This window comes from Colletotrichum phormii (genome assembly GCF_030913505.1).
Source record: "Colletotrichum phormii strain CBS 102054 chromosome Unknown BDP81scaffold_6, whole genome shotgun sequence".
Taxonomy (NCBI): domain Eukaryota; kingdom Fungi; phylum Ascomycota; class Sordariomycetes; order Glomerellales; family Glomerellaceae; genus Colletotrichum; species Colletotrichum phormii.
In genome coordinates, this window is record NW_026851448.1 from 2,051,981 (window position 1) to 2,076,081 (window position 24,101).

At 52.6% G+C, this 24,101-nt stretch overlaps 7 protein-coding genes across 7 annotated transcripts; 4 read left to right on the plus strand and 3 right to left on the minus strand.

Moving 5' to 3' along the window:
- Positions 1 to 107: 107 nt before the first annotated feature.
- BDP81DRAFT_423609 (uncharacterized protein) lies at positions 108 to 551 on the minus strand. The gene is made up of 3 exons (XM_060590084.1): positions 504 to 551; positions 321 to 443; positions 108 to 238 (listed from the first exon to the last, which is right to left on the minus strand). The coding sequence occupies exons 2-3, from the start codon at positions 436 to 438 to the stop codon at positions 198 to 200; spliced, it is 159 nt and encodes a 52-aa protein (XP_060447786.1). The 5' UTR covers positions 439 to 443; positions 504 to 551; the 3' UTR covers positions 108 to 197.
- Positions 552 to 1,858: 1,307 nt separating this feature from the next.
- On the plus strand, positions 1,859 to 3,275 carry BDP81DRAFT_314141 (uncharacterized protein; the record flags this gene model as incomplete). The annotated part of the gene is made up of 8 exons (XM_060583969.1): positions 1,859 to 1,984; positions 2,053 to 2,167; positions 2,228 to 2,315; positions 2,380 to 2,419; positions 2,497 to 2,584; positions 2,693 to 2,893; positions 2,947 to 2,967; positions 3,103 to 3,275. Coding segments are annotated over 8 exons (852 nt in total), but the record flags the coding sequence as incomplete, so codon positions are not given.
- Positions 3,276 to 5,554: 2,279 nt separating this feature from the next.
- BDP81DRAFT_314165 (uncharacterized protein) lies at positions 5,555 to 7,853 on the minus strand (the record flags this gene model as incomplete). Its single annotated transcript, XM_060583973.1, has 2 exons — positions 5,555 to 5,814; positions 5,870 to 7,853. 2 exons carry the CDS (start codon positions 7,851 to 7,853, stop codon positions 5,555 to 5,557), a joined length of 2,244 nt encoding a protein of 747 aa, XP_060447788.1.
- A 202-nt stretch (positions 7,854 to 8,055) lies between these two features.
- Positions 8,056 to 9,299, plus strand: BDP81DRAFT_198195 (uncharacterized protein). The gene has a single exon (XM_060582511.1). It carries the CDS (start codon positions 8,226 to 8,228, stop codon positions 8,922 to 8,924), a length of 699 nt encoding a protein of 232 aa, XP_060447789.1. The 5' UTR covers positions 8,056 to 8,225; the 3' UTR covers positions 8,925 to 9,299.
- Positions 9,300 to 13,897: 4,598 nt separating this feature from the next.
- Positions 13,898 to 14,845, plus strand: BDP81DRAFT_198268 (uncharacterized protein). The gene is made up of 3 exons (XM_060582512.1): positions 13,898 to 14,286; positions 14,342 to 14,453; positions 14,792 to 14,845. The coding sequence occupies exons 1-2, from the start codon at positions 14,015 to 14,017 to the stop codon at positions 14,361 to 14,363; spliced, it is 294 nt and encodes a 97-aa protein (XP_060447790.1). The 5' UTR covers positions 13,898 to 14,014; the 3' UTR covers positions 14,364 to 14,453; positions 14,792 to 14,845.
- A 3,603-nt stretch (positions 14,846 to 18,448) lies between these two features.
- On the plus strand, positions 18,449 to 22,187 carry BDP81DRAFT_314470 (chitin synthase 4; the record flags this gene model as incomplete). The annotated part of the gene is made up of 2 exons (XM_060583995.1): positions 18,449 to 21,701; positions 21,754 to 22,187. 2 exons carry the CDS (start codon positions 18,449 to 18,451, stop codon positions 22,185 to 22,187), a joined length of 3,687 nt encoding a protein of 1,228 aa, XP_060447791.1.
- Positions 22,188 to 23,161: 974 nt separating this feature from the next.
- Positions 23,162 to 24,101, minus strand: BDP81DRAFT_198294 (uncharacterized protein). Its single transcript, XM_060582513.1, has one exon. It carries the CDS (start codon positions 23,800 to 23,802, stop codon positions 23,278 to 23,280), a length of 525 nt encoding a protein of 174 aa, XP_060447792.1. The 5' UTR covers positions 23,803 to 24,101; the 3' UTR covers positions 23,162 to 23,277.

Below are 24,101 nucleotides of genomic sequence, written 5' to 3' on the forward strand. Positions count from 1 at the left end.
AGGCCTGAAGCTTGCTAAAGTCGGTGCATTGGCGATGCCCGGTCCTGTTAGCTTCAATGTCCATCATCTCTTTCCCTTTAATGGTACCGCCCTCTTTCCAATGATATGTTCCGATCGATATGTCTGCGTTGCACATGATTCCCTGGATCAGGACATTGAGACAATGAGCTAGGTGGCCAGGCTTGGTCGAATGTCCGCTACCGTAGTGATCCATGTACTGGGACTTCCAAGCACTCTTCTGTTGACAAGTCAGTAACGCGATAACGAAGAAGATATGACTGTTCTCAGGGATAAACATGAGATCTTCAAGGAGAAGCTACTTGCGACACAATGGAGCATATGGAAGGACTCCAGATAACCGATATATCCACTTCCGTCTTTGAGAGCGAGCGACGTCTTCTGCATCCGGTTCATCTCAACCTCGGAGAACCTGAGCATGAATGCTTCGCAACTCTATTTAGAATCTGATGTAGTCGATATCGATTGATGGCGATGGAACTCACGTTTTTCAAGCTCCTCCCATGCCTTGTCAGCTTCAGGGCCGGGTGGGCCAGTGAGCACGTTGTCGGGTAACATGGGGGCTTCTTCTTTGACTGTATAACTAATAGCCATCTGCGCCGGTGCTATGAGATTATATGTCAGTACCCTCGCGTAATCATGGTATCAGGCGGAGGGAAAGGCTCCTCACAGTAAGCTCTTTCGAGCACCGCAGCCTCCGGCCCAACGTGTTTCCCAACATCGCCTATGTTGTAGATGAGAAACGCGACGTTGAATCCCAAGAAGATCACATGGCTGAGCCAGAGTCTCCTCCGCCAGCGGGGCTCAGTCGATCGGTCTTGTTGCAATCTCGATCTCTCAGCCGGGGCCAAGTCGAAGCTGGATTCACCGCTTTCACTCGTTAAGAAGGGCTTCGCGTCTTCGGTAAGAGAAGACATGCTGTAAAGAGTCTGGAAGTGTGCAAGCCTGGGTGTGGCAGCGTGTAGCACATGTGGTGACTCTGAAGTCTGATTTTGATTGAGATAAGAGGAACCCTCTGGAGAAAGCCGTAATGGCGGGCAGGTCGGCATGAATCAAATCAGGCAAAGATGACGGGAGGAAGACTGCCCAGGCAGTCGGCTCCAACTCGACCGGCTATCGAAGGCGGGCTCACCGTTCCCTTACAGCAAGACCAGCATCCACTGAACCCACACTTAGACTTGGAGATCGGAGTAACGGCACGGAGGATACAGAACTTAGTCTTGGGGTGTGTTAATGATACAAGGATTCATAATCAACGTTCCATCCGGTGTCGATAAACCTTGACGTGAGAATACACCCCACTCCGGGATCATGAAGTGACTGCCCTTTAGTCACCCGAGCATGGCCACCTGAAATCTGACGAACTCTATCTTTTGGGTCTCTCACCATATGACTCGCATCCGGTGGGAGAATTCTCGCATCCTGTTAGTTCAACGCCAGGGGTTTCTCTTAGATCGTTCCCAAGAAGCGAGAGATTCAGCAGGTATCTCTGCCTGCCCAGAGATTAGTAGACAGCCTGTACATGGTATCAGAATAGACACTGAGACACGGCCGGCCGGCCTCGTTCAGCTTGACATCGCTCCCCCTTCCGTAGAAGCACAACATTCTATACTTTCCATTGATCAAGTTACACATTCTTCATAGACTGGTGTTCCTGCTGCCTGCAGCGCACCTAGAAACAACGACCACAGAAGACATGCCTGCAGCACCTTCAGCAAAGTACAAGCCAGTCTCTGATGATGGCTTCGAGGACGTGAAGACCGACGACGACCACGAATAATACCTACTGGATAAGGGAAAATGGTCTTCGAGTAGAGGCACATCGAGGCTAAGGAGAGCACTCCAGATAATTGCCATTCTCCTCGCTCTAGCAACGTATACTTGGGCAGTCCTCTACTACGCCCAGGAAGTCATTTACAAGCCATTTTGCCCTCGACTAACGACACCAGACACGGTACATGTGTGGGTATATGGAAGGATCTTGAAGCACTTCTTGTCCTTTCTTTGTTCTTTTACTAACGGTCCCCCTTCCAGGACAAGGTCGAGTTCAACCCGCAGCTCGTGAATCCGGTGACGCCAGGTCATGACCACCCACTGTTGGGCAATCCGACCCCAGAGGTAGATGCAAACTGGTCTGCACTGCTCTCAGGTAAGCCTTTTTGCGCCAAAGGTTGTAGGAATTCGAGGATCATGTACTGAATCATCGTAGCGTTTGCCAACCGAATCCCGGAATCCGAGGTACGACGCCTTGGTATGGAAGCAGATGCGATACCTTTCAACGATGGGGAAGGCGGCTAGTATGTCAAGCACCTAGAGAGAGTCCAGTTGTTGACATTACGATCTGACTGACTCTATTTGAAGCCTCGTAGGTCTTGCCATGGTGCATAACCTACACTGTATCGTGAGTATTGAGGTTGATCCTTGCAATTACCCCTTTACGGCGGCGTGTCAAAGACTAAAGCTTCCTATCTGCGTCAGAACTGTCTGTACCAGGTTGCGCATAGAGACTACTACTACACTCCCAATACCACAGAGAAGGAAGACGCAACTCAGAAGAGTCACATAGGTTAGTTGAAGTCCAGGTTAAGGCGTGCCGGAAGACGGACTGAAGCTTGGTGGCATTGGTGGGCAAATATGTGAGAGAGAGTTGTAGCTGACTCCGAACTTGCCACAGGACACTGCCTCCACCACATCATGGAGTCTGTAAAATGCCAGGCAGACCTGACGCCCGTTCTACTTCACTGGACTCTCCATGATTTCCACTCGGTCATCAACTGGGATGGCGTCGAACGTACCTGTGCAGACTGGTCGCAGTTGATGGACTGGGGTTCGGAGCATTCCGTGGGAAAGTCTACCTCCATATCTCAGTTCACCGGTGAGTACAACTGAAAGTAGTGTATGAATCATGGCTAAGGACGATTCAAATAGACACAAAACATCCAATATACGGTACGTCCACAGGGTTCTCGGCATTCAAATCAGTGCATGACGTTTCTCTCTCTCTCTCTCTCTCTCTCTTTCTCTTTCTCCTAATCCTCGATAAGTTTCAGCACGAAATAGACCGTTACTGATGAACATCGATAGGCAACTTCTTGAATGAACACGGCAAGTTCAGCTGGGTAGATCAGGAGGGAGGCGTGAATTATAAGGAGTTTTTCAAAACGCCAGAGTATCAGAAGTGGGCGAAAGATCAGGGGCTCGCCTTGGGGGAGGCGGCGGCGGAAGAGTACCTGAAGTCGTTTTACGTCAAGCAGTAGTTAGAATAGTCAAAGAGCTTCTTCTCACAAGTTATGTGTTTAACTGGTTAATCTTGAGGTTGCAAGCTGGAAAGATTCTGAGCGCCGGAAAAGGCTTTGCGTTTGCGTGACTTATGGGGGAGTTCATGATTGCCTGGCTCCGAGCATCGGCAATATACCTCGAAACTACAAAGAAGAAAGAGCGGTCTACCTCAAGAGCAGATATGGGTAATACTCGAAGGTATCTTTCGCTCCTGGAGTCATTCCTAGCAGCATCAACTGCTGCTATGATATCCCGGAGGCAGACGGGCCGTGATCTCAGTCCTCAGTCATCAATATGTTGCGGAAGAAAGACACATCAGTTACGATTCGAGGCGCACAGTCAGCTAAACGACAAGATATGATGAGAGGTTTTGTTATCTATGATCATATATGCGATTCTGATGAAACATAGACAAAGTAGATGGCCGCTAAGGAAAGGCACTAGCCCACCTAGCGACGAAGGCCTCACAACGAACACCCTTCATCAGATTCATGCGAACTATCAATAATCCAGCATCAGAAGCTTCGTGGTACAAGTCCCGAAAGCCAAGACATTCCAGATAGTCTTGACGAATTGTGCTGATGCATGCGTAGAAGAAACTAATTCGAGCTCTGAAGATCACCTCGCCAGCGCCAACTCCAAACACACCACGACACCCTCGAAACACCCAAACCACACAAGTGACAAAACCTGACTACACAAACTACCATATACAACAAACGAAACCTAAACAACTCAGGAAAGAACGATATGCGAAAGAGTTTTCAACACAAAACATTCACCCTGTGTAAACGACCAAGTCTCAACCACGTCACAACTCGCAAACAACCCCCCCCCTCTCTCTCTCTCTCTCTCCCCGAACACGTCGCAAAACCGCCCTCAGCCTACGCGTTTCCTCCCACAATCCGAAGAAAACGCCAAGAAGAAGAAAACCCGCTGACGAGGCAACAAAAACGGTGCTGCCCCGTGCTCTTTCGACACATCTCTGACGTGGGACCATCGAACAAAGACCACAGTCTCACACAGTCTCATCAACTCAAGTTGGAAAGCAAAGACCATAAGTTCAACGCCTCAAGCCCAATTCGGCGCATCATCCCCAGAATTTTCCATCCTCATGTCACAGGATGTCAGTGTGGAAAGAGAAGATGAGGCTGGGATAAGCAGGCAGAAAGAAAAAAAGTCGTCCTCAAAGCCTCTCATCGGGCCTACATTGAGTCAATCTTGTCTTGGCACGTAACACGTCAAACTTGAGACCTCAAAAGGCGGACACGAAATACGTGTGTGTGTACGCAACGGCGACGATCCACAATAGAGTATGAAGAGGAACCTCCGACACTGGTCCGGATTCTGGATCACCGCGGGAAAAAATATCGAGGCAGACAGAGATCGGCCGAGTACAGACGAACACGCAACGCAGGTGTGCGGCTTCTTTTCAGGGAAAACCTGTCTCGAACCTCAATGAACGAGACGCCTAGTGGCCTGAACATGCCCAAAGCCGGGATCAACCAGAAACCAGGCCACAACCACCACGAACGCCATCGTCTCATCACAGTCACCCATCAAGCACCAAATTTCAAAGCTCAAAAACGCCTGTCCGAGACAGGGGATTATGGTATCTCGTATGTACAGGCTCCTCTGAAAGCTCAGCCAGTCGTGTACACACCTGCGCAACTCTTGTCTGTCTTCAATCGCAATGTGTTTCCCCTTCTCCAAACGCCTTGTTCAATGGAGTTCCCAGGCTAGAAGTTCCGATCATGTTTAGATCATGAAGCACCCGTTATGCCCGGGTTCCCATGCTATGCAAATGCAGTTTCATGACAGCCCCCCCGCCTTGGATGAGAAAAGGACAAGAAACAAAACGAAAAGACAGCAAATGTGATGGGAGAGAGGAAGATGAAGAGTCCTTGAGTCATAGAGACAGACATGCAAAGAGGCAAAACAACCAGCCCCTTGCCTCAATGCGCAGCGACTTCCCGCACTGCGTCCTGTCAACACCCGCCCGTAATTCCAATCCCCTTTTGTAGATGCCCGTGGGTGCGAGAAAACGAAGAAAACCGGTGATATGCCAATTGACGCGGCCCTTGTCCGTTATCCAACAGTCGAGTAACGTTGGCAAAAAGTCGGCCCTTGAACATTCTCCGAAAATAGAGGCGCCCCTCCTCATCATTATTAGTGAAGTTGAATTTTCTTGACCTCCTGCCCAACGCCGATGTGGTTTGGTATGATTCCGTGGATACTGCTCCTTGGGTGTGACTCCTCACATCACAATGCAATCCTTGTCCTTGTCCTTGTCCTTCTCTTCGCCGCCCTTCTTGATCTTCCCACTGCGAGGAGGGGCGACTTCCATCGGGGTACCGCCGCTGACAGCTGCCTGGATGATCGCCAATCGCTGCTTCGCGCGCTCGTCACCTGCGTCCGCAGCTTTGACATACCAGACGTTGGCCTCCAAGATGTCACGCCGACAACCGATGCCCATTTCTGTGAAATAGCCCACAGCGTACTGCGCCTTGACGTAACCTACACAGTAATGATTAGCCTCGTCAACTTGCTCAGCAGAAGTCTCCCAACTTACTCATCTCGGCCGAACGGCGAGCCCATTCGTAAGCTTCTTCCTCGTCTTTTTCCAAGATCGGTTCAGCGCCGACCATGTACCATGCACAGAGGCCCATCATAGCACCTGCATGTCCTCGCTCGGCAGCACCAGTGTAAAAGTGTACGCTTAGTGCGGGATCGCGAGGACAGCTGAGCTTCCCATGTTCGTATGCCTCACCCATGCGGAAGTTGGCCTCTGGGTGGCCAAGTTCTGCCGCGGCAGTAAAAAGCTCTGCTGCGTAGACCTCATCCTTGAAGATGTCGTCGCCGTATCCCGTCTCGTACAAGCAAGCCAGCTGGTACGGAGCTGCGCTGTAGACGGCATCAGCAGCCTCTGCTGCGAGCTTCATCCACTTGATACCCTCGCGGTACCGCTTCTCTCCCAAATCACCTGATAGGCAAGCCTTGCCGAGTCGAGACATGGCGCCAGGGTGACGCTTTGACGCAGACATGCGGAGGAACTGGACAGCCTTGGCAGGATCTTTGCGGCAACCCCAACCAAACTCGTAGCATAGCGCCGTGCGGTAAGCAGACTCGGCATGGCCATGCTTCGCAGCGAGGACGAAGAGAGGGAATGCTTGGTTATAGTCCTCTTTTCCTTTACTAAACAGACCAGAGGCGTATCCATCTGCGAGGTAGTATTGAGCGAAGGGGTATCCGCCGCTGGCTAGCTTCTGTAGAATACCCTTTGCTTCTCGCAGGAGGTCGTAGGGCGTTGACGCCGCGGAGTTCTTTGGGCTTGAGTTCGCCTTGCGAGAAGCTGGTTCACTGGGGTCTAGGCCTTGCTCTTGGGCGGTAGAGATGAGGAAAACTGCGAAAGAGTATTGGATGGAAAAATCATTCGTTTTCTTGACGTTTTGGCGGTACATTTCCAGTGTCTTTTGGGCTCCGAGGAGGGAAGCATTGTTGCCAACGGCATTGCGCAACTGGTTGTTGTCGAAGCTGATCGGCGCAGGTGCTGGCTGAGGGTACGGCACGTTCAATAGCTCTGCGTATGATGCTGGTCTTGTTTCCGGAGACCTGCGAGTGCCTGACGGTGTCCGCATATGTGATCCTCCGGGCATCAGATTCGGGGATCGTCCTCTCGGGGCATAATCCGAGATGGCAGAGTAGGCTGACGAAGGACGCGGCATGGAGGTCCTTCTGGTAAACCCGGTAGGTGTCAGATGACGGTTGATGGGGGTTCCGTCAGCGTTGAGACTGGGGTTCGAAGAAGAACGACGAGCATCAAGCTCCTGGGGAACACTCGAAACTCGCTGGGGAGGGTACTCCTGATGGTGGTAGTACTGGAACATGGGGACAGAGTTGTTCTCTGGCAAGTTATCCTCCATGATCGAGCTCTCGGGAGACTCATCTTTGTATTCGGATGACTCGTTGATGCCAGAGACGGAGCTCGCGCTCGTTGTCGCGGAGGACTGTGCCGATGCTTGCTGTTGGGCGTTGCTTGAGGTAGTGGTGTTCGATTCCCGACTGTGGCGGTTGGCATCTTGAGCTCTTGTTGCGCTGTGAGCGCTGGAGCTGTCCGACCCCTGGGTCCCCCGCTTTGGCCTGTGACCCTGATCGTGGCCATTGTGGTTGGGAGTGAGGGAGCTCGCTGGACTCAGGTAATCGGGTTCGGCAGTGTAGGAGTTCGAGGTTTTGAGGGGAGGCAGCTTCGTCCTGTCATGGCTTTGCATTTGTCGTCCAGCCTGGTCGTAGGCCGAGGTATGCGAAGGAGGGGTAGAAGCGTTGTAATCTCGGGAACGATCAACTGTAGAAAACTCTGCTTGGTAGGGTTGTGCCAGTTCAATGTTCGCATTGGATGGCTGGGCCCAGTTCTCGGCTTGAAAGTTCACCCTGACAGGAGAAGCGGGAGCGTCCCGAATTCTTGCCGACACCGATTTGCGGCCGACGTCGTCGCCCAAAGTAAGGCGCTCGGGGGAAATGTGCTTTCGAAGATGGTTCGGGCTTGCAGTCGGAGTCATGACGGGCGGTGTCGGAGCCGTCGTGGCTGCCATTGAATCGTCGAAAGCTGAACAGCCGGGTATCCGAATGTTTTCTTGTCGCAGGGATGTCGAATGGTAGGCAGAGTTTGGTCCGACTATATTATGGTTGTTGCGTAAGCCCTATAGACCCCTTCTTTTTTTTTTGTTGACACAAAAGTCTTTTCTAGGACATGGACAAGAAAGAAGACGAGATTCTGGCCTCGGTGTTCGTGCGAGGTGTTTCTTCGTTGTGAGGGAGGCAAGGGGAAAGGAAGCGGTCGTTGAATGTGGGCTGGTTGTGTTTCTTCCTCGGTGTGCCGGATAGGAACGAATGACAAAGATGCGCTGGGAGCCGACTGAGACGTTGCGTAGATGAACAAACTAGAAACTGTAGACAAGGAGAAGAAAAACCAGATTAGTGGGAGCAACTCCAGGGGAGAAAAATGCCAAACCACCGGCGTGTATGAGTTAATGATCAAGTTGAATACTGGTAGGCATGGAGTTGAGGTTTTGGAAATGGGCCCTTGGCAGCGCAATGCGTGGTGCGTGGTGCGTGGCATGCTTGACTTGTTATGTAAGTCAAAGACGGGGGGGAACCTGGGAGACGAGAGGAAGAGGCGGAGGCAGCAAGCAGGCCGAAGCAAAGGAGTAGAGGAGCAACTCAGAGGATCCCTCCCACCTGAATTCCCGGAAAGAAGTCGCCCAGAGGGGCCAAAAGGGCAGTACGAGCATGGCCGCACCAGCGCCAGGCACACAGAGAGAGTCCAGGGCACCTCAGACTGCGAGAGACAGCCCAGCGCGGACCCCACAAGCACCAGCCCACCATACCCGCTCTCTCTCTCTCTCTCTCACCCACTCAACCCACTCGCCCACCCACACCAAGGAGGGATACACACAGGACAGTATACCCATTTCGTACAGTACTGCAGCAGACCAGGGCCCTGTTCAGGTTGGACTGGCGTGGGATGGGTGGGGAATGGTCAATGGTGCCTTGCTAGGGGGTGCGCCTGCTTCTGTAGCGCCTGGGAGCGAACAAGAACCAGAGGGACACTTGCGCCGAAGGAGGCCTAGCCTTGGCTGGTCGTGAAAGAGGGAGGGCTGACTCACAAACCAGGCCGTCCATTGACCAGTCCAGAGGTGTACGGGAACACGAAGGGGTGGGAGGACAGGAATAGCACCTCATAGATACAGTCCAGGGTAGGGTAAGGTTGTGACTGAGAAGGGAAGAGGCGAGAGAAAGAGAGACGCAGAATACGTACAGATTGAGGCAAGGTATCCCAGAACTAAGATAGTTCAAGTACAAGCTCTTGAGAATTTGACGTCGCCTACGTCACGTCGTTTGTGTTTCTGTAAGAAGTGTCGGTTTGTTTGCCGATGATCTTGAGTCTGAACAAGTACGGATGGAAAGTTAGATGGGTTGGAAAAGAGATGGCAGCAGATGAGCGATGCCCGAAATTCAGACAATGACAATAGAACGGACAAGGGGATGGCGCAGAGGCATGAATAATGTAGTTCAGCTTTGGGGTCTTCTTAGCCCGGGACCAACAATTCGTGCAGCAACCTCGGACGGACACAACGTGAGAGAGTCAGCACAGGGCTAATACCTCAGGTACTTGGATATGTTGGAGCAGAGCAGGGTCCAGGGCGGTCGGAAAGGGCGGCCAAAGGTATGCTGCGCAGGAATGAGGAAGGGCAACAGTGATGGAAGAGTAAACACCAACAGGGCCGGGTGCTGAAAGTATGTATTAGGAAAGGGTGTGAATGAGAGGAGGAAGAAGGAATAAGAATATGACGAGCATTCAAGATTGAAGGGATTGATGACTACTTCGTACGGATATGTGTGGACAGAGAGAAGCGAAAAGCAACGTCACGCAAGGCATGACGAGGAGAAGAAAAGGATGATGAGCCAGGCAGACAATGAGCCACGATAATGCCAAGCTTGGGAAGCCACAGCTGGAGCTGGGGTCGAAGCTGAACCAATTTAGAGTTGACAACCAAGATGAATCTCAGTACGGAGTATCCGCAGCCTTGCCGAGAGTGAAAACTTCCATTCAAGGTACTTTGGTTGTGTTGGCGAAAAGGAACAAAAGACGACCCTGTGGCTTCGGGTGCAATTACAACGGCCACGCTCATGCCTCATGCCCGCAGTTTGCGGGAACGTCAAGCGATGTGCCCCGCGGTCAGGTCCAATGACACCGACGGTGTAAATGGAGTGGCGCTCAATTCTCAATGCTCGAATTGCCGGAGGCAAGATTTGCATGGCGCCGAGTGGCTGTGAGGGAGCAACTCTGACGGCTTCTGGTGTGGACACGAGCCTCCAGCACGTTGTGTTAGGAAAGGCTCTGGAAGTACGGTACGAATACAATTGCCCTTATTGATTCCGATACAGACATTTGCGGCTTGCCTGCCATACACGGGATTTTGACCCACCGTCTTCTCATACCGCTCGATGGCTTGTGGGTGGCCAATAACCCAGCTGCCAGAAAGACGCGGCTCTGATGCAGTCGATGCGAGGGCGAGGTGGTTGGTAGCTTCTAGTGGAGGTTTATGATGATGATGGTCATGTCAAGAAAGAACTCATTGCCTAAGGCAGGGTAAGGTACAGATTCCATGAACAGATCGGCGCCGAGGTACTTTCTCCGGTGTATACGATTCACAAGTTCACAACCTGGAAGGCAGTTGCGGCCTCTCTGGACGGAAGTCGCACCTTCCTCGACCGACCAGATGGACCGATGCAACCTGCCCCGTGTTGTGCCCGTGTCCAACGTGCAGCTACTGCAGATGCATAGTACGGCCTGCAGCGGCAAGACGAAGAAAACGGAAAGAACGGTCAGGTAAGGTACTCCGTACCACACCAAACTAGAAGGTACGGATACGTACCGTGCATTGGGAAAAGCAAGCGTAAGGCAGCCGCCATGCCGCCCTGCAAGCAATTGCAAAGCTTTGTCGCTTCCTTCCAGGTCTGGGCTGTCTTTTCTTTCTCTGGGAAGGACCGGCAGGCAGGGCACGGTGTCACCGCCTGGAAACCCCGCGACTTCCATCTGCATCGCCAACTTCCATCGAAGTGGCAGAGACCTCACCAGTTCGGATCCACGTCCATCTTTCAAGTTTCGGCACACAGACGGACTAGATCCGACCGGAACTCCATCAACATCAATGCCAAGGGTTCCCCCCCGACCCCAGGCCAACATGGCCACTCATCTCGCCTCTGTCAAACCTGTCTTGCAACGCCGCTACGCTGTCATGTCACCTCCGGTCACCGCCTCTCCGCAGAGCCGGTACGGATAGGCAAGTCACTCCTATCCCAGTGAGCATACCGCCTGTTCTTGGGCCTTGGAAGACACAAGAACCCAAATAATGCAGGACAATTCTGCTCGCCGGGAGCGTGAAGCAAACCAGTGATCCTATCGGCTCCTGCAGCATCTCCTCTCAATGACACCAAAGCATACAGACATTGTTGGTGTCGGCTGCTCGAACTCGTAGCACGTAATTTGGGCTCCATCGCATCGCATCCCTTCTTTCTATTATTTGGCCTTCCTGCCTCTGGGCTCGACGCGCGTAGCTAATGAAGCAATGAAATCGTTCGTTTCACCTTGATCCGAAGGGGTGCCCAGCCTCGGCCTTCTCTTCGCCTCATTCTTATTAACGACCTCGCCCAACCCCCTATCCGCATCGGCACATCTGCCTCGACCAAGCATCCGCTGGGATATCCAAACGTGCGAGGCACGCAAACACCACCCTGAGGCTTGCAAAGATTCTTGTCTCCGAGATCCCTGTCCTCACCTCTACTGTGACCGTGTGACGGGCATTGGAGACCAGGATCCCGTCACCTTCCCCGCCGCACGACCCTGTGTAAAAGGAAGAACCAAAAGAAGGGACTTCAGGGTAGCCTCCACCATCCAAGGCCTGCCGCCTGCCAGAAGAACGGATCCAACATGATCCCCGCAGAAGAAAAGCAGTGAAGTTCGTTCGAGAACCCACTGCCGTCACCTCTGGCTACAACTAAGAACGGTTAGAGCACTTGAGACCGAAGCTACTCCCGCGAGAGATCTGCCTCGCGACAAGGCTCGATACGAAGGACTCTTTGCGCATCCCGCATTTCCCGTGTTCGTTTCGAAACTTTTCTGTGCGCACGCGGATCCCAAAGAGCAGGTAGCCTGGCATTTTAAACAACAGCTCATATGCTCTTCTCAACAGCTTAGAGGCATATGCCTTGATGAACTTGTTCGGCATCTGATGGTGCACAGCGCATGGTTGTCCAATTTTGGGCGTCTCCAACTTAAGCGTCTCCGCTGTTACATGAATATTCATGTGGATTCTACAGACTGGTCAGCCCCAGCGGTCGAGCGTCCCAGCGTGGGTCTGACGGCCGAATCGGCGAGAGTTCTGGGTCCTGGGTAATGGCCGCGCCAGACGACGACCCTGCAGCCGCTATTGAATGGAGGTCTGAGTCTGGAAAGGGGAAGCTTCGGGACCAGGGACAATCGCTAGTCCAACGAGAAGGGAACAGAAACCTCCAACAAGCACGCAAACCAGGCTGACGCAAGAAAACGACAAAATGGCTGCGAGTGTGAACTCAGAAGCGCCGTTGAAAGCGCCGCCAGACACCCAGCGCCTCTTCCCATTCTCCTCTAGACACCAGTCACACCTTACCGAGTGCAAGTTGACCGAGCGTTCGGGAAAAGCCTGGGATGGATTCCACAAGGAAAAGCGGGTGGTGCGGTTTTTGCTCGTCATGTGAGGCATCATCCCGCACGATGCTGTCGCTATCGCGAAATCGCATGCAGGGCATGGATGACCGGCTGACCGCGCCCCTCGTACAAGCAGAATAGGTTACCTTTGATCAGCACCGCAAATCCACCGTTGTGCATTGCCAAGTCGACCAAGCCCAGTGCTTCCCCCGAGCTGAAAAGCCCCTTTCCAACTTTTGAACAAGACTTTCCATCCAAAGGCGCTCTACCACTCTGAAGTACGCGCAGTGCTCAATACGCAACTGTCTCGACAACTACGGATATTGGAAATTCCATGGTCTCGCAACCTCAAAAGCCTGCACATTCGGGACCGCACACCTTTGATAGTATACAGCGTTGCTCCTCGAGAACACTGCATATTCTGCTTCAGTCCGGGGTCGATCATGTCGGTCCATGGAGCCCCGTCGTCCGTGGGTCCAACGTGAAAAGGCAGCGGCACCACGGCGGACATCGCGGATCTACAGCCACGACGTACGACGCAGCCACTGCAGCTTGTGGCACCAATCATGGTCGGTTTTCTTATTCCCCGCATGGCGCCTGTAGGCAGATTCAATTTGGAAATTAAGGACCCCGGAACCTTGGAGCTGGTTCTGCTAAGTGGCCATCGATTGGCGAGCCTCCTTTGCCGAACGAAAGCGCTCCAAAAGTTTTGATTCGTGCTTCGCTGTCGAGATGACGATGTGAAGTCTTCTGGGCTGGCTGATTAAACGGCTGAAGATCTTTGTATCAAACGGAAGGCAAGTACCACGTCTCTGAATAGAGCAGGATCAGCTACCTCTATGGTCAACTTCATCTTCCATCCGGAGCCTGGTGCGAATCTCATCAACGTTGTCGGTGCCAAATTAGTTGGGCGGTTTTGGCGCCAGGCTGAATCAGTTGGCCTTCCCCAACTGATGTCTCGCGTCAGTACCCGAGAAGCACTTTGGTTTACAAACATCTCGCCTCTTTTCTTCCCTCTCACGTCTAAGCATCGACAGCTACGGATATCTAGTCATCCCGGTGCCACCTGCTTGCCAAGCCCGCCAATAAAAGACCCAAGTTACATTTCTGTACGGAGTACGGATGTATTTGGCCGTTCGGTGCCAATTCAGTTCCCTCAACCCCAGGTCGGGATCACTAGCTCATCAATCTTCACCTGGGCTGAAGTTCTTTGGTCAAGGGTGACACTGGCCTGACAGCAGCCTTGTGGAAATGACCAGGTGCGGCAATAAGCTGGCAACCGTGCGAAAGGCCGTTGTAGCAAACCAGTCTATCCTGTCAAAAGTCCGGAAAAGCCACAGCCTGAAGATGCACTTAATTGCAACAAGGCCTCCCAGGAGCCACTTTGGCAAAACGAGGAGAGAGAACGAGTATGGCATGCTCCATGATATCAACAACACCTGGAATGCGTGCTGAGGTTGGTGTTTTGAGATGAGACATACAAAATTAAGAGCCTTGCCAGGTTCCCAGCGTTTCGATGTTGAGATGAGACCAGACGAAAATCCGTCTGAACTTCACCACGAACAGCTTAATTTCGACACCTCTATGATCTATCACCCTACAATCATCAGGTCTAAGGTGTCAAGTGTTTCTTATTCGACTGGCGGAGCTTCACGACGCCAACCAGAGACGATCTGCAAGCTGCCATTGTCCAATCTAAGCACCCGATCCAAGATACGGACATTCGTCCGTATAATTGCAAGGTAACACCCCAAAACCTAGAACCCACGATTCGCAGAAGTATCAAACTGACATCAGCCTGTGCATACACTACACCTAGAGCCCCATGCGGGTATGAGGCGTTTGGCGGCCACTCGGCAATAGTAGAGGGCATTGGTACGCAGAATGGCGATATGCGTAGGCTACCTTGGTAGGTGTGGATTTCACGATAACGATGCAGGGCTCCATTCCGAGGGAGGCTCAAAACCAAGTTTTTCGTTCCTAGTGGAGGCGGCAAAGAAGCGAAAAGCCAAACAGCGCCGGGGCCGCGGATCAGGATCGTGATTATCGCGCTGCCGCTGTTCTTGGCCAAGGGTCTCTATCTTGACAACTACTCCGTACGTACATAATACGGTGGCAGCTGCAAGGGCAGCAGATGCTGGAAACGAGCCGATAGGAGTGTGGCATGTAAACGATGGATTTCCTCGACATGGCGCGCTCGTGTACTTATCTAGCGGCCTACGACGACGATACTAACCGGTACGACAGGACAGCGGCATATGCGAAGGTGGAATTCCCATATCTAGTTGGAGGGCAGCATTCCTCGGATGGCTACGGAGTAGAGCCCCTTTGAAACAAGAAAAACATGACAATTCTTGGCCGTGTTATCCGTATGCGTTTGGCCCACCGCTAGAGTTCAATATCATTTGTGAACTCTGAGTCCCTTGACGACAGTTGAAGTCGCCGATGGCAGAAGAGTATCCGCATGCAATTGCCGTTGGGGAGAGGGTATTGATTGGACGCCTACGGTGTTTCCGAGCCCTGAAATGGGCAGTTATTCATCATCTCGGTACCAATACGGCTTGGACGTTCTCTGCGTCCTGTCTTGATGTCTGAAAATCTCGGTGCCAGCCGAGGAGGGTGACATCTCATCTCGAAATCCGGCGCTAGGAGCGACCAACGGCAATGAAGACTGAGAACACGAGGTGGCCAACTTGCCCTGTGTGTGAGCTGACTAAGAAGGTGCAGGGAAATCCGACCGCTCTCTGGTATTGGTAAAACTTCTTCCGGATACACAGTCGGTTGTCACCAGAACCGGCTTTGGCGGAGGTCGGGCGAGGCGCAGGCGCAGGCACACAGCGTAGAGCCAAGCTCTGAGATGCAGGTAAGCAAAGACAAACTCTCTTTCGGGTCTGGTGAACATTTCCGAGCTGCTTTTGGGGGCGGCTGGCCGGCTGGTCGGCTGGGCAACAGGGGCTTGAGCTCGAAAATAGCAACCCTGGTCCTGCATGCCGATCTGGTTTTTAGACTACCTGGTGTGGATAGCGAGGTGCGGATTCAAGCGCGTATCCAGGCAATACGTGAGTTGTGAGTGGGTGGGAGTGTCCATCAGTTCGTATGGAGTCCGTATTTCATCCGGCCCCCCGGGCTATCTTCTATGACGAATTGCAAAGTAAGTGGGCTATGGGATCATAAGTGCACTGATTCTGTTGTTGCAGAAAAGGGTCGACGCCATTGGGCCGTTGCGACAATATCAATGAGCATGGAACGAGAGCAATGAGTCGAAGCCGCCAAAGGATGTTTGAAAGCAGTCATTCGCGTGCCAGAAGAATGGCTGACTGGCGCCTCTGTCGTCAATGTTTGGCTTGTTATGGCCCTTACTCCGGATGTACTTGAGGGTACGTGGGCCAACTTCCATAGAGAGGCCGAGGTCCGGATACTTTGATGGTACTTCCGATGTACCCCATGGGCCAGAATTTAGTGCACCGGGTCTACCGCCCAAATCCCCCTGCCCCTCCGCTGAGGTATTGACCATGTCAAGCCAAACTCAATCTTTGCCCTTTTCCCATCAACTGGAAGACAACCCGCGGTCGAGCCGTGCGCAATGTCGTGGGGTTCGTGATGCCGACTAGAAGGATGCTAGACGTCTCCTGCGATCAATATATCTGCCCAATGGTGGCAGGTGCATTCGGATTTAGGGTAGCTCAGAAAGAGTCAAGAGAGACGATGTCGATATAACTGAAGTAAGGAGTACTTTAGTAGTATCATTGGCGAAGGAGACCCAGGTGCCAGCCACGCCAGACAGCAACGTAGCAACGCGAACCAGCCGTCCAGAAAACCAATAATACGAGATTTGGGTGAGGCGAGGGTGCTAGGCCATGTGGCGGTTTGGAACGCAATGGGACAGCCGGCGTGATGAAGGACAATACCTCATTCCAAGTGTGATTTCTATGGCTGGACAAAGTACCGACGGATTCTTGGACTAAGACGGCCTGCTTCACCGGACTCTCTTCTGATTTCCCCTTTCCTTGCTGGTCTGGTCTGGGCTGTCCCAAAGTAAATTCTCGGTGCCCACTGCCCTCGCTGATCGCCCATCATTGCCCATCCCTTCCTTCAAGACGCCCTCTTGAGTTCTTGAAGCCTTGAGAAAGCAAATTGTGTTGTGACTACTGGCTTGTCTTGTCGTCGGCCGTCGTTCCTCCCGAACATTTCGTTTCCTCGTCCGACGCTCAGTCTTGTTCCTTCTTACCACCTGTCACTTACCTTACCTTTCGCGCCAACCTTCGTTGTTCTTGGCTCTCGAAATCAGTCGACATTTGGAGTACGTCTATCCGTACCTACCTTCGTTTCCGCTCGTCTTGCGTCTGCAGAACCGAGATTCCAGCCTCATTTCCCGGCGATTCAAATTTGGCTACCCTGCCTTGCTCTGGGCACTCTAGTTACACTCTGGGCGATAGTCGCAACCTCAAGACTGACGACAAACTCTGCCCATTTCGATCATTGCCTCCCCCGAATCGGCTGACGAAGGAGGCAAATCAAGACGGACTGTGCGCACGATCGCATCTGTTGCCCCGGCTTCCTCGCTCGCTCCCATCATCCATCGCTCACCCTCCCAACAGGTGGTGCGCACTTGCCTGCACCCCGAACCCGCCTGTTTGTACTGTCGCGCAGCCAGTCAGTCAATCCTCTTGGGCTTTTCAATCATCGAAACAGTCGGTCGGCTCTTGGACCACCGGAAAAAAGATCGACATTGTTGCAATTGTTGCTGCTCAATCGTCGTGTCGGTTGCCATTTGGAAACCCTCTCTCTATTCCGCTGCACTTGCGACGAAACTTCCATCCGCTCTTTTCGTCCCTCCAATCCATCCAATTTAATACCTGCATAGCGGATAATCTTCTCGAATCGTTCCATCACCACTCCTTGACACGACTCACCACCACCCCTGGTCTCCAAGTAGTTGTGCAAGGTACCGAGTTGGAGCACATAAGCCGTGCGTCTCATTGCTTAGGGCCGCAAAAGCAACAGAAAGACCAGACAAGCAAGCACGCAGCAACCAGACGGGAAGAAAGACAAAATCAAAAAGGCAAAAGAAAAGAAGGATTAGGATCAGAGTCAGACTCAAGAAAAAGGAGGACAGACAGAAACGCAGCAACCACCCTTTGGACCGTTCATCGCTTGTTGAGTCTCGACCATCAGTGTAAAGGGCAAAACTGGGATTGCCCACACAACCACAGCCATCTCAGCTTTTCTTGCTTTGAGTTACCCGTCGGCACTGCGCAAAGCAACAAGGAAGCAAGCAAGTTGCAGTCACTCCGTGCTTGGAGAACAAGGACTCTTGAGACTCTTTGCTGGCAACTTCCTTGCTTGGCCTCGTTGTCCAGCTGTCACCCCCGACCTGCTGGCGCAGAAACAGAGAAAAGCCGGGTCGAAAATAGGGACGGCTTCCCCATTGATTCGCCGTCTCCCAAGGAACAACCACCCCCCCCCCGCTGTTGGCAGGGGTGCCAGGCCCAGACATCCACAATTCTTGCCTAGAGGTGCTTTCCTCCCCAATAACAACTCCTGTGAGTATGACCTCCCGCCAACGCCAACGACCTGCAACTGGCTGCTGTCTTTTCGCTGTTGCTGTTGCTGTTGCTGTTGCTGTTGTGGTTTCCTGATCTTTCACATTTGCTTCCCATCCCACTCAACACCGCATATCTGTATCTCCTCAGTATTTGCGTTTGATCCACTCTCCTCCCTCCCCTTACGAAAAGAAAACCGAGCTCGACTCGTTTTGTCGCCTGTTCTCTACTCGCGACAGATATTAGGCGCCTCTGTGGGAAGGGTGAAGTCTCCCTCCTCGAACAACATCTTTGCTGCCGCCGGAACCGGGTTCAGCTTCACCTCGGAATCGTTAGCTAACCTACATCTCCACACAGGACCATGTCTCTCCCCGAAAGGCCTGCAGCGACCTCTCCCTTCGAGAATAGGAATGCCTACAGAAACTCGCCGTCGCGACGGAACCGTCCGGACGATGTTGAGACTGGCGGCTACTATCCCGTAGGAGGGCGACCTCAGCACCAACGTGGGCAATCTGCGACATCTTTCCCTGAGACGATCTCAACTCCTAATGTCAATACAGAGAACCAGCCTCTATCCCCAACCCACGACTCGCCGGCTGCAGGACCCTCGACCGCCGATCAGCCTTTCACGAGAAAGAGAAGTTTGATTCGACCGGAGCGACACAGAATAGACAAGGACCATCCCAATTACTACTACCGCAAACATGCCGCCAACATGAACGTTCTGCCCTCGGCGACCGGAAACGATCCGATAGTCGAGGATATGGAAGGAACGACCGACGTTTCTGGACGCTCGCAAACGAACGACAACTTCTCGGACGCTTCACCACCGCGAGGAGTTAACAGCAGACAGAATAGTGGCGAGGAAAAGAAGGGACACTCCATGACCAAGGCTAAGCGCTTGAGTCGCCACAAGTCTGGCAAACTCATTAAGGATGGCAAGGGAAAGCGAAACAAGAACAAGCAGGTCGAGCAGATCCGTCCTCCGAGCTTCTGGAACGTCTACTGCGCCATCATCACCTTCTGGTGTCCAAACTTTATGCTGAAATGCTGTGGTATGGCCGCAAAGGAGCAGCAAAGAGCTTGGAGAGAGAAGATTGGCTTGATCAGCATCATCTTGCTCATCATGGGCTTCGTCGGTTTCCTCACTTTCGGTTTCACCCAGGTTGTCTGCGGAACCCCGCCGCCGCGCCTTCAGGTCAACGATGTGGATGGGGGATACATGATCTTCCACGGAACGGCCTACGATTTGACGCGCTCCCGTCACCCTCCTGCCGATGGCGTGCCCATGATTAATAGGACCACCGGCGCCAACGTCTTGTACGACCTGCCTGAGAAGAATGGCGGAAAGGACGGCAGTTTCTTGTTCCAAAACGTCAATGGTAGATGCAAGAACCTCATCACCCTGGCCGACAACTCGGATGTCCCGACGAACAGCAATGGTGACCTGGCGTGGTACTTCCCTTGCACCGTCTTCAACCAGGACGGCTCTTCGAAGCCCAACCTTACAATCCCTTACTACCTGGGTTATTCCTGCCACACGACGCAGAAGAGTCGCGATACCTTTTACTTGGAATTGGACGGCACCGCCGATGTCTACTTCACGTGGAATGATATCAAGAACAGCTCCCGAAACTTGATTGTGTACTCTGGCACTGTCCTCGACCTCGACTTGCTCAACTGGTTTAACACTACCCAGGTCAAGGTCCCTGATCGTTTCAACGAGCTCAAGGACAAGACTACAGCTGTGAACAAGGCAATTCGCGGACGGGACGTTACCAGAGCGTTCCAGGCTTCGGGCGATAAGCAGATTGCCGAATGCTTCGAGGAGATTATCAAGGTCGGATCAGTCGATACTGAGACCGTTGGCTGCATCGCATCAAAAGTCGTTCTCTACGTCTCCTTGGTACTGATTCTCGCGGTCGTGTTGACGAGATTCGTCCTCGCTCTCTTCTTCCAATGGTTTATCAGCCGAACGTACGCCGCGGCTAAGACATCTCAGACCAAGGACAAGCGCAAGCGTAACCAACAGATTGAAGACTGGTCTGAAGACATTTACCGCGCACCTCCCAGACTGCCTGGCGATATCGGAAGCAGTGTTAACGGCTCTTCTGACCGGACGAGCAAACGTCAGAGTACCTTCCTGCCCACAACGTCTCGGTTCTCCGCAGCCTATGGAGCTGGCGCAGCCCCGCAAGCCGGCGGACGCAGGATGCCTACTACCATGGCCAGTTCAGGTGCTGGCAGCAACATGATGTCCTCCAACGCCATGTACCGACAGGGCAACGACAGCCGCACCAGCTTCCTTCGCTCAGACCCCTACACGGGCAATGTACCCTCAACCGAAGGTCCTGGGCCTGCTGGCTTCATTCACGAAGCTGTTGTGCCTCAGCCGCCCGCCGACTGGATGCCCTTTGGTTACCCTCTTGCCCACACCATGTGCCTTGTTACCGCCTACTCTGAAGGTCACCTTGGTATCCGGACCACTCTTGATTCCATCGCCATGACCGACTACCCCAACAGCCACAAGGTTATCGTCATTATTTGTGACGGTATTATCAAGGGCAAGGGCGAGACCATGTCTACTCCTGACTACTGCTTGGCAATGATGAAGGATCACACCATCCTTCCCGAGGAAGTCGAACCCTTCTCCTACGTTGCGGTTGCCAGCGGCTCCAAGCGACACAACATGGCCAAGATCTACTCCGGCTTCTACGACTACGGCAACGAATCTGCGATCCCTCTCGAGAAGCAGCAACGAGTTCCCGTTCTTCTTGTTGTCAAGTGCGGTACACCCGATGAGGCGACGAAGTCAAAGCCAGGCAACCGTGGCAAGCGTGACAGTCAGATCATTCTCATGTCTTTCCTCCAGAAGGTCATGTTCGATGAGCGCATGACAGAGCTCGAGTACGAAATGTTCAACGGTTTATGGAAGGTCACCGGTATATCGCCCGATTTCTACGAAATCGTTCTCATGGTCGACGCCGATACCAAGGTCTTTCCCGACAGTCTGACGCACATGGTCTCTGCCATGGTCAAGGATCCCGAAATCATGGGTCTATGCGGTGAGACGAAGATTGCCAACAAGCGCGACAGCTGGGTTACCGCCATTCAGGTCTTTGAGTACTTCATCTCCCACCACCTGTCCAAGTCTTTCGAGTCCGTCTTTGGCGGTGTCACCTGTTTGCCCGGTTGCTTCTGCATGTACCGCATCAAGGCGCCCAAGGGAGCCCAGGACTACTGGGTGCCCATCTTGGCCAACCCGGACATTGTTGAGCATTACTCTGAGAATGTGGTTGACACCCTGCACAAGAAGAACTTGCTTCTGCTCGGTGAGGATCGATACCTGACAACTCTTATGTTGCGGACCTTCCCCAAGCGTAAGCAGGTGTTTGTTCCCCAGGCCGTCTGCAAGACGACGGTGCCTGATTCTTTTGCCGTGTTGCTTTCACAACGTCGACGATGGATCAACTCGACGATCCACAACTTGATGGAACTGGTCTTGGTCCGTGATCTTTGCGGTACCTTCTGCTTCAGTATGCAGTTTATCATCTTCATCGAGCTCATGGGAACTCTCGTCTTGCCCGCCGCCATTGCCTTCACCTTCTACGTCGGTGAGTATTTACAGTGTCCATTTTGTTTGATATCAGCTAATGATTGCTCCAGTTATCATCTCCATTGTCAACTCGCCTCCGCAGATCATCCCCTTGGTTCTGCTGGCTTTGATTCTTGGACTTCCTGCTGTGCTCATTGTCTTGACCGCACACTCCTGGTCATACGTCGTGTGGATGATGATCTACCTCTTCTCGCTGCCCCTTTGGAACTTTGTCCTTCCCACGTACGCGTTCTGGAAGTTTGATGACTTCTCCTGGGGAGACACCAGAAAGACAGCCGGCGAGAAGACGAAGAAGGCCGGTCTCGAGTACGAGGGCGAATTTGACAGTAGCAAGATCACAATGAAGAGATGGGCCGAGTTTGAGCGCGAACGCCGGACGCGCAACAACTACTGGGGATCCAAGGAGAACGTCGTCGGAGGTGGCAACACCTGGTCGGCGCCGCTGGGCCACCAGTACCAAGACGAGTACTACTCTGACGCATAAAAAGCAAAATCACACACGGGGCCGGGCGTTTTTCTGTTTCAAAGCATGAGGAATATACTTAACTGGGGACTTTTACGAAAAGGCGCATATCATCACATGAGGCCTCTTTTTCACTTTCTGATGATGAACCAAAATGGGGAGGAGGGATGAGCATTGCGTATAATTGAATGGCTCGGCCAACTTGTAATAAAGGAGAGAGAAGCCGGGTGGAGCGGAACTGTATTGACACTGTTATTTATTGCCGCAACTTGAAGCTTTGATTTTTGCTGTCATGTCGTGTTCCGTATTGTTTGCATATCCGTGTTGCCTCACAGTGTCCGTTCCGTTAGTGAAGAGGCGAATGTGGCTATTTGAAGAGTTGTATGGAGGCCACCGCTCCGTACTCGAGATGGAAGACGTCTAGTCTCGTAGGCGTAGATACATCGTCACGGACCGATCGCCTCGGTTCGTGAATAGCATTGGAATCGCGGATTGGATAGTCTCATTCCTGAACATCGATTCAATCTGCTCGGTCAACTTTGTTAATATGAACGCAGTAATCCTTGCAAATTATCGGAAAGGAGGAAAGGAGGAAAGAAGGCAAGGTTTGCGAGGCATCATCCCACCCCTCCAATGTCACTATTGTCATGAAGTGCCCTTGAGCCTTGATCTGCAATGACTCGGCCGAGAGAACCAATACGATACCGTTTATTTATTCATCAAAGTTGCCAAGTCGGGCGTTTGTCACATTATGGAAGGGGGAGAGGGGGCCAGATAGACCCATTCATACACACTACACCATACGCACGCATATCCATACACTCCTCCCACACACACAATGTTGGAAAAGAAGCAGTAACGGGCGTAAGTGTCGTGTGACCTCGCAGCGGGCTGTGATTTGACGGGACAATGAGTTTTTGGTGTGCGAGGTTTTGAAGAGAAGCATAGAGACAGGACAGAGGAAGGGAGGATGAGAAGGAGGGCCAGCAGTTCTTTTCTCCTTTCTCGTTCCTCTTCTTTTTTTTTCTCTACCTGACTCCCTCCTCCGTCGCCCCATCTCGATGTAGTGTGAGGCTTAAGTATGATGGTACTGTGGTCTAGATGAGTGGTGTCAAGCCGAAGCATGTTTCCCGGGCCAGTTGACTGTTGCTCGAATCTGGGTGTGTCCACTCTCCAACACCACCGACGAGCGATGCTCACTAAACACAATTTTGCCTCCCATCGCACATGGATGCGGCGGGATGGGCAAGGGGTAAGGGGAGGGGAGGTTGGAAATGAAAACAAAACACGGGACGGATCTTGTTAGTAGGACCAGTACGACCAGGTGTGGGTGAAATCCCGGTAAACCGGTGAGATTGTGGAGAAGGGAAAAAAGGGGGGCCTCCCGCCGACGGGAACGGACGGACGGACTGGAGTGAGAAAAGATATGATGATCAACCCGAGGAAGAAAAGGATGTTCTAAACACCACACAGACTTTGGACGGGGGGGCGGGCAACGGCGGTTGATATTGAAGGCGATGACCGGAGAGAGAGAGAGAGAGGGGGGGGGGGGCGGCGCAAGAAGGATACAATAGCTGCAGGTAGCCGAGACATTGGTCCTTCCCAGTTTCTCCCGTGGCACTTTGCATTTTACCATCTGCAAGTGTCTCTCTTCTTTGCTTGGCCGCTCGCATTCTCACTCGCATCTCTGCAATGTCTCTGGGTGCGTTATTCGCGGCAACGGTGCGGGTTTTGCTTGTCGATTGACGATTTTGCGCACGGCCTTTGGCCTGCCAAGTCTCGCCGGTGGGATCGGGAGGGACTGGAAGGACTGGATCTCCCCCCTTCAGGCTTCACCACTCTTAAATATTTCTTTTACCACCTCATATCCGGCGTGGTTGTGGGATGGTCGTATGCTTCTACCCGAGGCGCAGGGGCACGAGTTTGGGTGGTAGC